Source organism: Colletotrichum tamarilloi (assembly GCF_030869305.1).
Source record: "Colletotrichum tamarilloi strain Tom-12 chromosome Unknown Scaffold_1.1, whole genome shotgun sequence".
In the NCBI taxonomy this organism is placed as follows: Eukaryota; Fungi; Ascomycota; class Sordariomycetes; order Glomerellales; family Glomerellaceae; genus Colletotrichum; species Colletotrichum tamarilloi.
The window spans coordinates 1,907,258-1,920,870 of NW_026849384.1; the positions used below are offsets into that span (position 1 = coordinate 1,907,258).

Here is a 13,613-nt window from a genome sequence, read left to right on the forward strand (position 1 = left end):
ATAACGGACCCTCTTAATACTATTTTTAGTACTAAGGTTTAATATAAGCTAGTATTTTTACTTCTCCCGTTTAGTTATAAATACCTCGGGTATATTAAGAGCGCCCTTAGTAACTATTTAAATAGTATATACTTCTTAGGTTTACGTACTAATAATAAATACTAATACTACTAAACTTATAAAAAAATAAGTTATATTCCTATTTTTAAAGAGTATATATAGAACTTAAGTATAAAGTTCTTATACTTTAAGCGGGTATTAATAAAATAAATAATAATAATTATAACTATAAATATAGAACTACTTATATTTTATAAAATAAGTTCTTAACTATCCTCGTTTTATTTATTATTTATAATCCGATATATAGTCCCTAACTTATATAATAATAATGTTATATAAGGCCCTTAAGTATAACGGTTTTTTAAATAAGGGTAAGGGTAAGGGGGTTTATATAAGCGAGGCCTTAATAAAAAAGGTATTTATAAATACTCTCTCTATATTAAAAATATTATTAAAAGAACTTATTAAAAACGTAACAATATTAGCTATTTTACTTATAAAAATAAATAGTATTTAAATTAAAATTAATACTCTTATTAATTTATATATCTTTCTAAGTATATAGCCCGTATTTAAGTCTTTTTTAAATAAATTTATACTTATTTTCTTAGGTAAATAGCCTCTTTTTAAATAACCTAACGGGGTTACTAAAATAACTTTATACTCCCTAGTTATAAGCTACGTTTTTTAATTAAAAACTAGGCCCCCCGGGCCGTTTTACTATTTTTTAAACATCCCCTCGTTTAGTATAATTATTTTTTATATATTTTTTATATTTAAAAATAATATAAAGTACTCGAACTTCGCTTTAAAAAAGTTCTTTATAAAACCGTTAGTTAGTATTTTATTTATTAGTATATAAACTATTTAGAATAAGCTTTTTAAGTACTTTTATTATAATTATATATTTTAAATATTAACGTAATATAAGTAAGTTAAAATACGTTCCCTTTCTTTTATTATAAGTTTAATTATTTAATAATTATCGTAGTATATTTTTTATACGTTACCGAGCTTAAGTAAGATATTTTTAAAAAAGTATTTAAAAATAAATATCTCTTTAGTTATATATTCTAAACTTAGTAATTCGGCCTTTATAATTAACGTAGTTATTATATTTTAATAAGCTACTTTTTATTAAATAAGGTTATTAAAAAGGGAGATTATAAAACCTTATAAGGATCTTTAGGTTTCTTTATTATTTATAAACAAAGCGTCGCTTATAATTAATAATACTTAATTACCCCCCGAGATTTTAAAATATATTACTAAGTATTATATATAAAAAAGGTATCGTATAACTTAATTTATAATAAAATAATATTAATAAAATAGGTTCGTTAAGAACTAAAAAAGTAAAATATATATAAAAGCGATATTAAGCCGAATTATAATTATTATATATAATATTAAACTAACTTTTTTTTAAAAAAACTTAGTTTTACTTAGGGATATAATCCCTAAGTTTTTTTTAATTAGGATTATTAGTAATAGGGTCGTAAGAATAGTAAAGTTAATAAGATCGAACTTTTTAATTATTCTCTTAAAATACTAATTATAAACTAAATAGATCTTTTTATTTAATTAATTATAAACGACCTTTATTTTAAAATATTATAAAACTAGCCCCTAGTTTTTTATTTTATACTTTTTTTTAAGTCCCTTAGTTACTTAACCGGCCTCGTAAATGTAGTTTTTATAATAAAAAACGAGGATATTATTTACGTAAAAAAGAACTAAAACCCTTTTAATAAAGTCTTAGAATAAGTACGGGTCCTTATTTATAAATAAGAGACCTAGACTTTTAAAAGTTAATACTAGCTTTTTATATTATAATAATAGAGCGTTACGGGTACTATATAGGGCCCGCTCGAGTTTTATATATATTTTTAACTTATAAAAGCTATTTAAAAGTTTATAAATAATAGGGGGATTACTTAGCTTCTTAATTATATTTAAAAAAGTATTTATAATATTATATTAATAAATTTCTAAATTAAATTAGGTAATAATAACTATAGCTATTTTAAACGTCTTAATAACTAGCGTCGCTACGTAAGTCTTTTTTAGGGGGTATTATTTTTAAAAGTCCCCCCTAATATAAATTCTCGCTTTATAATAATTAAAGTAATTATTATTATTAAGTTTATAATTAAATACTTATTTAAGGGGTATTAGTTTAGAAATAACCGACGCTTTACTAACTACTTTCTAAGTATTTATTTTTTTTAGTTTTTAGATTTTTAACTATACTACTTTTATAAATTAACTTCTTAGAGGTTTTAATATTTTAAAAATATTCTTTTACTTCTCTAGAGGGGTAATTAATTAATCTATATAAATTTAGTTAAATTAGACCGTAGTTAGTAAAACGTACTTCGTTTTACTAATTACGGTATAAATATAGTAGTATAGCGTCCGATATCTTTAAGTTACCTTATTAATTACTTTTTATTAATTAAATATATATATATTAAAAAAGGAGTCCTAGTCTTTTTTTATTTAAATATAAAAAGAGTATTATTTAAATTGTTTTTATTAATTCGGGTTTTAAATAAATATTTCTAAGGGTTAGTTTTTTAACCTCTAGTTTTATTTAATATACTTATTTTTTTTTAACTATATATATTAGTTATATTAGAGTTATTAACTAGGTCGTTTATTACTCTTATTTTTTAATATAAGCTTACTTATTAAAGGGGTTCGTTAGGGTCTAATTAAGTAAAAAGATCTTTTTTATAAAAACTCTAAAAAGTTTTTATTTTTATTTATATATATATTACGTTTTTGATCTTCTTAATAAAAAGATTAACTTTTTTTATAATCTTATTTACTAATTTAGTTAGCTAAGTAAGGTTTATTTTTAACTCTAGATTTTTAAAATCTAAGGTTAGTTTAGGGGTAAGTAGTTATTTATTTTATTTATTTAGAAACGAACTAGGCTTATTTACGGCCTTATTTACTTTTTATAAAATAAGTATAAATAGTAATAGCTACTCTTTATTATTAATTAATACGGCCTCTTTTTTGTTTATAATTCTAAGTAATTAAAGCTTAGGTTTAATTATTATAAGTAATTATTAAATCTTATTTACTACGGCCCTTAACTTAAGTAAATAAATTATAGTTTTAATATTATTTTTTAAATAAAAAGCTATTTTATTAAATATTATATTTTAAGTAATAATAATTTTTAAAAGCGAAGGGATTTAGATCTTATATAAGTTATAGGCGTTCGTTATATAACTTACGAAGTACTTAATATATCCCCTCTATTTTACTTTAAAACGTCTCTTATTAATTCCTTTTTTATAATCCTTTTTAAAAAAGTATGCTCTATAGCTATATATATACGTTTATTTTTAATAAGGATATAAATTACGGGCGAGCTTTAGTATATTTATTAATTATTATTGTTTAAAAAAGTAAGCAAACTAAATTTCTTTAGTTTAAATTAGTAATAACTAGTTAATACGTTACCTAGGGCTAATATTATATAAATAGGTTATAGTTAATATAGCTTTTATTTAAAATTTATTTAATAAGCTAGCTATTAATATTATACTAATCGTTTTATTAATAATTTTTTAACTAGCTCGTTCCCTTTTTTTATTTAGTTTTTTTATATATAAAAAAGTAGTTTCTAGGTCTATTCTTAGCTCCTATACCTATATTTAGAAACGAGTTTTATTATTAATTATAATTATTATACGTTCTACGTTTTATTAAATTTTATAAATAGCTATACCCTTTTATATACGTATTTATAATTTAAAAAAGTATAGGACCCTAAATACTATATTATAGGTCTTTATAACTTATAAAAAGATAAAGATCCTACTTAAATATTCGTTTTTAATTAGTATTAGTTACTTATTTCGTTTATAAACTAGTAAATAATTAAAAAGGTCTTATAAAATTTTATAATAAAGTTAGGTTACTTTTCGTTCTAAAGTACGTTATAAAATAACTTATTTTATATAAGTAGTTATATAATATTAATATTCTAAATAGCTTAGTCCTTTAATCCTTACCCCCCGAGTAGCTAAAACGAGCTTTTTAAGTACTACTGGCGTAAAATATTTAAATTTAAAATATTAAAACTAAGCTATATCTAATCGGTCGTTTTTTAATTAGTATAAAGAATATAAGTACTATATACTATATATTAGAATTATATTAATAAGTAAAAACTAATTTTTAAATAGAAAATAAAACGAATAGGGCTTATATTTTAAAAAAACTAAATTAACCTTTTTTTTAAGCTATTTAATAATAACGTTTTTAAATTCGCTACTGAACTAAAGGGTATAATTAAAACTTAAGTATTAAATACCTATTTTTTAGAAAAGAGCTTTTAATACGACGTTTATATAAAAGTTTTTAATAAAACCGATATTATAAAAAGTAAAGTACTCTATTTTAGGCCCCTTTAGTTTTATAAAAATATTTTATATAATCCTCGTTCTTTTAGTAATAATAAAATAGGATACCGTTCTAAAGTTTATATTCTCTAAATTATCGCTTTATTAAATAGAATCTAGTTTTAAAAACGATTAATTATTAATAAAATAAATAGTATTATAATTATTTATAACCGTGTTTTTAAAAAAAAAGTATAAGTTAGTAAAGGGGATAGAGAAAATAATAAGATTATTATTTTTATTATTCTCTATACTTAGCTTAGGGAGTAGACCGACGTTAATAATTATAGTTACGATATTTAAAAAATAAGTTCCCTTAGAGTTTTTTTTATTACTTAGCTTATTAGTTTTAGTTATTTTTTTAAAGCGACCTTAGTTATTATTATTTTATTTAAAAGGGGGTTTTATATAAATTTAGCCTTTTTAAGTAAGGTTAATATAAAGGTCTATATATTTTTCTTAGTTTAAATAAGGAATTATTTTTTAGGCTTCGTTACTACCTAATTAAATATATTTTTATTTCGTTTTACTTATTAAAATAAACTTTATTTTTATATAATTTATTAATTTTTAATAATAAGACCCCTTATAAAAGTAGTTAGTAAACGAGTTAAAAATTATTTTATTCTACTTAAAGAAATTTAAGTAATTTATTAATATTATAAATATTATAAGGGTTCGTTTACGACTCTTATTATATAGTACCTTTTTATATAATAAGTTATTAAAAATCTTAGCATAATACCCTATATTAGGGATCGCTTCCCTTTTTCGCTCTAATTTAATAATATTAATAAGCTCTTAATTAAATTAGTTTAGAATAAAGCGATATACGGTTATATAAAAAAAGGTTTTTAAAATAAGAGTATTTTAAACTTTAAATAGCTTAAGTTATATTATTTAATAATAAACTAAAAAGAAGTTTTTAATCTAAGTTAATAAGTTAACGCTAAAGTTCGCCCTACTTATAACTACGTTAAATTCCTTTTTTATAATTATAAGCGAACTAGAGTTACTTAGTACGTACTTTTACTTAAGAACCCAGATTATAATATAAAAAGAGTAATTTAAAAAATTAATAAGTTCTTTTTTTATATTTTTTAAAATTTCTTAAGTAATTATAAAGGAGATTTAACGATTTATTAATTTATACGATCTCTTTTTTTAAAAATAAGAGATTGTTTTTATTAATATCCCTATTATAAAATAACTAGTTCGAACCGTAAGTTAACGAAGAGATTAATTAAACTATATAAATTTCTACGTAAGTATAAAAAAGAAGTTCTAATTATAAATTAAGCTAACTACGATAATTATAAATAGGGCCCCTAATTAGCCCCTATATAGTTAGCTATATACCGCGGTTAAATTAAATTTTTAATTTAATACTAACTTTCTTTTTTTTTTATCGATTTACTTATTATAATTAAAAATATAATTTAACCTTAGGCCTATTTACTAAGTCGTTTCTTTTTCTCCCTTTTTTTTATTTTTTTTATATAACCTATCCTTTTATTTATACGTTAACTTTTTTATTACTTACGAATTACTCTAACTCCTTATTAAGTATTACTTTTATAAAAACGTTAGCGAGGTTATTATCCTTATTAATTTAACGTATTTCGAGGATTTTACGTTTTTTATATAATTACCTAAGGGCTATAATATTAATTATAAGCCTTTTTTTTTTATTATTCTTAATTTAATAAGATATTCGTATAATAAGTAGGAATTAATATAAATAATTATTAAGATTAGTAAAAAGTTAAGTTAATTAATAATCCTCTTTAATATTATTAAAATTATATAAGCAAGGTTAACGCCGTTAACTATATTATAAATTTTTAATATTAAAATATTTCTTATTACTTACTTATTTTTAATTAATAAGTAGTAGACTATATTACTATATATAATAAATTCGCTCTTACTTATACTCTTATTAACTAGGATAATAATATACTCTAATTACGAAGTAAGGTCGTTATTATTTATAAATAACTTATTAATAAAAATATAGAGTTTATTAATAGCGAGGTCGATTAGGTAATAAACGAGGCCTCGATTAAGATTTATTTATTACTATTTAAGCTACTTATTAAATACTTTAACGTTTTATTTATTTAGCTCTATAGCTTGCGCTATTCTAATATAATTAAAAATTACTTTAAGCTAGTATATATTTATAATATATATCCCTCGTATAAGCTTAGCTTTATATTGCTTTTTAATATTAATTACGTTCGGGTTAACGAAGGTAATTTTCTTATTTTACCCCTTTTATTAAAAAACGACGGTTTCCTTTTTAATTATAAGAATTCCGTTATTAAATACTAATAAATTATTTATTATAAGGACCTTTTTTAGCTTTATTACGAAGCTTATTTTTTAAAGCTCTTTATCCTCTTTTTTTATAAGGTTAATGTTAAATAAGCTTAATATATCGTCGGTCTATATTTTAATAATTTTAAATTATTTACTTTCTTATTTAGAGATTAGTAAGTATAGGTTATACGTAAATATAATTATTAATAATTAATTAATATAAGAATCGTAGTATATAGCTTATTAATAAGTACCCAATTCTACGAGCCTATATAATAGTTTAAGTACTTTAATAATCGTACTTTCTAAGTACTTATTAGCTATTTCTTTTAATAAGTAGGCTAGGATTTTCCTTATAAGCCTTGTAACCGATTAAGTATAGGCCTAAGTAATATTACGGCTCTAAATTTCGTATCCCTTTTTTCGTAGTAATACTATTAGTATTATTATTAATCGTTAACTATAATACTATATTATAGGTAATTAGGTAAGTAGCGTCGCTTTTTTAACGTTACTATACCCCTAAATTATATACTTAGATTTCTCATATAATTAAGGTATTCTTTTTCTTTTAATTTTACGTACTATTCGCAATTTAAATATATAAAGACTTTTATATTTTTTAGGGTTATAAAGGATAAATTAATAAACCCCTTAATTATATAGAGTATCTATTTTAATAAAATCTAATCCCTTATACAGCTTTTTAATAGTTATAATAATACCTTTTTTACGTAATTTAATTACTAGCTCAAAATCGGCTTTTTTTTTTACTATATAAAAAGTATTAATTACCTCGTTATTAATAATAAATTACCACGTTTAAGCTTATTATCGTAATCTTTTATAACGTCTTATTAATAATATTAATACCCTTTTAGTAATTTCCTCTTTTTTATTATTTATTAGTATTATTATAACGATTTTATTAAGGATACTTTTTTATATTTCTATTACTAGTTATATAGTTTCCCTTAGCTCTTTTTGTTTTATAAACTAAAAATTACCTCGATACAATTTATATAATATAGTCTAATTATAATAATTAATATTTTAAATAGCTAGTTACGATCTCTCGTAACTACGTAAAAACGCTTATTAATAAAAATTAATTTATATAGCTTAGCTTATTACTAAGTAATTTTATACTAAACTCGTATATCTAAATTTAAAAATATATTTAAATTAGCCCCTATATTAGGCCTATTACGCATAGTAATTACTTTATTAACTTACTTTTTTATACTTACCTCGCGCAGCGCCTATATTATTTTTTTAATTACTTAGGCTCGTTAACTTATATTTAATAATAGTAACGAGGCTAAAATCGTTTTTAAGTATACTCTAAATACTAATAGTATCGGTATAAAACCGTTAGGTCCTATAGTATCGTTATAGTATTTAAATACTATTTAGAAATATTTATTATTAATAAAATCGGGATTTTCTTTTTTAATAATTTTAAACGCCCTTTTTAATTATTAATATACCCTTTTTACTTTTCTAACGCTATAATACGCTTTTATAAGTACGACTTTTAGCTATATACTATAAGCTATTATATTTTTTTTAAATTTTATTAACTTAAAACTCGTTTTAATATCGGTTCTAATACTATTTAGCAGTCCTTAGTATATATTAATCTAGCTTTTTTATAGGGCTATTTATATTATTTTTATTTATAAATCCTAAAAAAATTACTTTATTTAAAATAATATAGCCTCGTTAATTATATATAAGACCGGTTAACTATTTAAATAGAAAATATTAATAACGATTTCTTAATTAAAATTAAGCTTATTACGTAATTTAAATTTAAATTTATATAGGCTCTATATATTTATTTAGTATTAGTAATATACTTTCGTTAACTACTCTAGCGCCCCTATTTTAATATCCTTATTACTTAATTACTTTAAAAAATTATATAGCCTCGTAATTAATAAGTACCTAAATTTTTAGTATAATTATTTAAGCTTATTTTTTATTAAGTAATTAATTAACTTCGTATCGTTAATAAGCTTTATAAACGCGTACTCTTATTATCGTTTAACTATTTTAAAGTACTTATTATTAAAAATTCTATTCTTCGTATTATTAAATATAATACTTAGTTAATTTATATTTTTTAAATATAAAAAGAATAGGGTATTAACGAGTAGAATATAGAAAGTTATTATTCTAAAGTACGTTTTTATTTTTATTATACTTAGGGTAACAATTTCTTTACTTAGGCTAAAGCTAATTCTTATAATACCCGCTATTAACGTGTTAAATATTACTAATACGATTTTTTATAGTGCTTAAAATTACCCCTTTTTTCTTATTAACTATTATAATACCCTAGTATCTAAGATAATCTTATAGAAATTATCTAAGCTATACTTTTTACTTATATAAAATACCTATACGGGCTTAGTATTTAAGTAATTTAAGTAATATAAAAAGGACCCCTCTAATTATTTTTAAAATTACTTAGTACTATTTTTTTTTTAATATTAATAAAAATAATATTTTTTCCTTAAATATTAAAAAAATAGAATTTTGCGTTATTAAATTCGTCCTTTTATCTATTTTTATATCCGTTATCTAAAGGACCTTCCCTTACTATTTATAAATAAAAACCTATTTATTAAAAGCTTTTATTACTTTTTATTTATTTAGCTTCGTATATTCTTTAAAAGCTAATAATATAAAAAATAAGTAGTTAATATTATCGATTTTATTATAATCTAATTCGTTAGTATAGGGGGTAAGATCTTTTTTATTTTCTAAATTTTTTAAGGGGAGCGGATATTTTAAACTACTATTTTAATTACTATTACTAAGTTCCGTACCCCTAGATTTATTTTTATATATAATAAGGAATTAGCTAAATTAATAAGGGCTAGTTTTACTATTTATTACCCTTAATTTTTTATACTATTTATATAATTTAGTATACTATTTTTTAAAATAATTACTTAATTAATATCTATCTTTTTTATAAATAAAATATTATTTTTTTATTACCTTATTTACGAGTTAAATCTTTACTTATTTAATAAATTTAAGCCTCCTTATTAACGATTACCGTACTTAGTTTTTTTTTTTTCTTATTATATATCTAATTAACTTAATATTATTAATAAGGGCTATCGTATTTTTAGAAATAAGTTTAGTACGGTATTTTTATTTTAATATTAAAACTAGATCTTAGCCTCGAGTAGAGCGTTTTATAATTTTTAAGTACTTAGTATAGAGTTATTTTTATTTTTAATATGTACTAAACTATAGTATAAAAATATCTAACTTTTTGCTCGTTAGTCCTCTTATTTAGCTAAGTTTTTATTAATTTATTAATTTAATTAATAAGCTCTTTTAAAATTTTTACTCGTAATTTTCTTTTTATTATTTTAGCTATAAATATAAAAAAAATTACTTATAGCTTAGATAGGAGCTTTAGATTCTTATTATAAATTTTAAAGTAATTTCGGATTGCGTTAATAATACTAAGAAAGTCGTTCTAATTGAGGTTACGTATTACTTCGTAATAATAATTAAAGGCCTTACTTACGAGTATAATATTAATTATTAAATAATACTAATATTCCCTAATTCTAACTTTTTTATAATAGTTATAAAATATTATTAAGGCTTTTTATAAAACCTCGTACTTCCCCTTAGAGTATAATTTTTGTTTTAAAAAGATTTTTTTAAAATCTATAAATTACTTCGTATTTATTACTATATTTTTAATATTTATATATAATCCCTACGTTACTACGTATTATTAATAACTTCGGGTCGTTTATTTCTTTTTTTATTAATTAATTAGTACTAAATTTCGTATTAATAGTAATAACGAGCTATAAATTAAAATAAATAGAATTATCGATTATTATATATTTAGTATTATATTTTACCTCTATATATCCTTTTATAATAATAGATTACTATTAGTAATTATAAAAAAAAAATCTAGGTTATTTACTTTTTTTCTAAATTTATTAAAACGATTATATACTTTATTAACTTATACTTAGTTTTATAGTACGAATTCCTCTTCTATAATCGTCGCTACTAAGATTTCGTATAGTTTTTATAATTATAATTACGCTAATAATACCCCTCGCTTATAAAGAAATTTATTAATTACTTTTATAATTTTTAAGCTTATACTTACGAATTATTTATTTAGTTAATAATTAAAATTATTTATAATTTCGTAAAATAGGGGTTACCCCTATAGCCCCTTTTTTTTATAAACTTTAATTAAATAAATTAATATTATATTAATTTACTTACCATTAAGCTAATTTATAATCCTATATATTTACGTCCCTTAATAATTTAAGTTAATATTTACTTATTTATAAAGGATTAGGATTCTATTTAAGATCGGGTTTTTTCCTCTTTTTTTTTTATCCTAACTCGCTAAGGGTCGTATTCTAACTTATACTTATATTAATAATTATTAATATATTTAATTTTAATAAAAATATATTTAATCCGCGCGCTAGTTATAATAAATCCGTACTTTTATTACTTAACGAATTTATCGGGGTCTAGGTAATTCCTACTTCCTCTTACTATTTCGCTACTACTCTCGTTTTTACTATTTTTAATAATTACTACTACCTTTTTAAATTGCTAACTATTATACTTATTAAAATCCTTTTTTTTATTTAATATAAAAAAATAAGCTTTAATAACTCCTTTTTTAATAATAATAATAAACGTTTATATTATTATAAAAAAACGTAATAATTAATCTCGGGATTTTTATTAGTTATTAATTTCCGCTATTTTTTATATTTCTAACTTCTTAAGCCTCGTACTTTTTATAATTTCTAAATTACTTCTTTTTTTAACTTATTTTTTTTAAAGTAGTATTTTAGAAAAATAGTTAAAAATAAATACTAGGCGTTTTATAAAAGAGTTAGATAGGTTATTAAGAGCTAAATAGGTTATTAAATATAATTAGTAAAGTTAAGCTCTTTTTTTTATAACATTAAAGATTTAAAAGACTTATTAAAAATACTTACTACTTTATTACTCGTATTAAATAGGGTTAATTATTTTAGAAATCTTTTTTTTTATAGCTTCTTAGTACCCTATTTTATATTTTTTAAATAGTCTTTTTTATAATTTAATTATTATTAAGTAATTATTATTTATTAATAATCCCTTTTATTACTTAGTTAATTTTTTTAAAACTAATAATTTCGTATTAAGAGCTTAGTATAAAAAAAGGAACTCCTTAATAGCTTTTTAAAAAATTCTTTTTTTTTTTTTTTAAAGCTATATTTTTTTAACTTTTTTTTAAATTAATTATAATTTTAATAAGAGGTTATAAAACTACTTTAAAATAGCTGCCTTCTTTTTAAATTAATTTTTAAAATCCGTAATATTCTTAACTTAATATTATTAAGATCTCTAAATCTCCTCTTTTTTTATTAAACCGTCCTTTATATTATATTCTTAAATAATACTTAGGGAGTAATTAAGGGGGCTATAAAGAGATTATTTAGGTTATAAGCTTCGAAGTCGTATTTATAAAATCTTTATAATATTAAGCTTTTATATATATTATAAATCTCTTAGCTTAATAACTTTTATATAAGTTCTTATTATACTTATTAAGAATATTTATATTTAGAGATCCTTTTTTTTAATTACGTAGTACTTTTTTATATTATATTATTAAGCTTATTTATTACGCTAATTAATTAAGTAAGTAGCTATTATATAAGTATTTCTTTTTACTAATTTAGCTTATTAATTTTTAATTACGGGCTAGTTATAAAAAAGTTATTTAGTAAAAAAACTACTTAAAGTAATAGTAAAAAACTAGTTACTTAAGTAGTTTTATTAATTAACGTAGTTTAATATAATAAATATCGACCTTTTATAAGTAATAAAGGGCTACGATTACTTAATTCCGTATAATATTTAAAAATTACCTCTTTTTTTATCTATTTTTATAAAGTTACTTAGTATAAATCTCTTATCTTATATAGTATTAAAAAGTCGTCTTTTTTATATAATAAAATACCTTACCGATTTATAATAATAAAATTTAATTACTAATTAGTATTAATATTCTTATTATAAAGTAGCTAATTCAAACCGTAAGTTAATAAAGAGATTAATTAAATTATATAAATTTTTATATAAGTATAAAAAGGAGGTTCTAACTATAAGTTAGGCTAGCTATAATAATTATAAATAGGGCCCCTAATTAGCCCCTACGTAGTTAGCTATATGCCGCGGTTGAATTAAACTTCTAATCCAATAGTTTTAAATACAGTTTACTAAATAAAAAAGGTATATTCCTTAATAAAACGTACTTAGTTTATTATTATAGCTTTTAATTTTATTAGAACGACTAGTTACTTAATTCGATCATTTCTAACTAAAGGTTTAATTATAATCTTATTTTTTAACTATTTAGCTTATTATTAAATAAACTCCTTAAGTCTTTATTAATATTTAGTTAAGGCCGTTTTATATACTTAATTTTAGGTAGTATTTCGTATCTTAATATACTCCTCGATTAAAAAAATAGACTTTATAAAAAATAACGGATTTAATAAAAAAGTATAGTTATTTAAGTTTAAAAAATCCTAGACGTTCTTTAACCGGGCCTTAATTTATAAAACGAAGTATTATTTTAATTAGTCTTATTAATAATTAAGCTTTTATTTAGGAATATTAGTAGTTTTTTTAAAAAATATTAGTTTATTTAAGTTTAAGCTTAACGATTATAATAAGGATTAAATAATATTATAAAAAAGGATATAATAAACTATAATCCTT

The 13,613-nt window shown here is 20.1% G+C and overlaps 1 protein-coding gene across 1 annotated transcript; it reads right to left on the reverse strand.

Moving 5' to 3' along the window:
• Window positions 1-8,926: 8,926 nt before the first annotated feature.
• Window positions 8,927-9,085, reverse strand: CTAM01_00618 (uncharacterized protein; the record flags this gene model as incomplete). The annotated part of the gene is made up of 1 exon (XM_060516668.1): window positions 8,927-9,085. A coding segment is annotated over one exon (159 nt), but the record flags the coding sequence as incomplete, so codon positions are not given.
• Window positions 9,086-13,613: the final 4,528 nt, after the last annotated feature.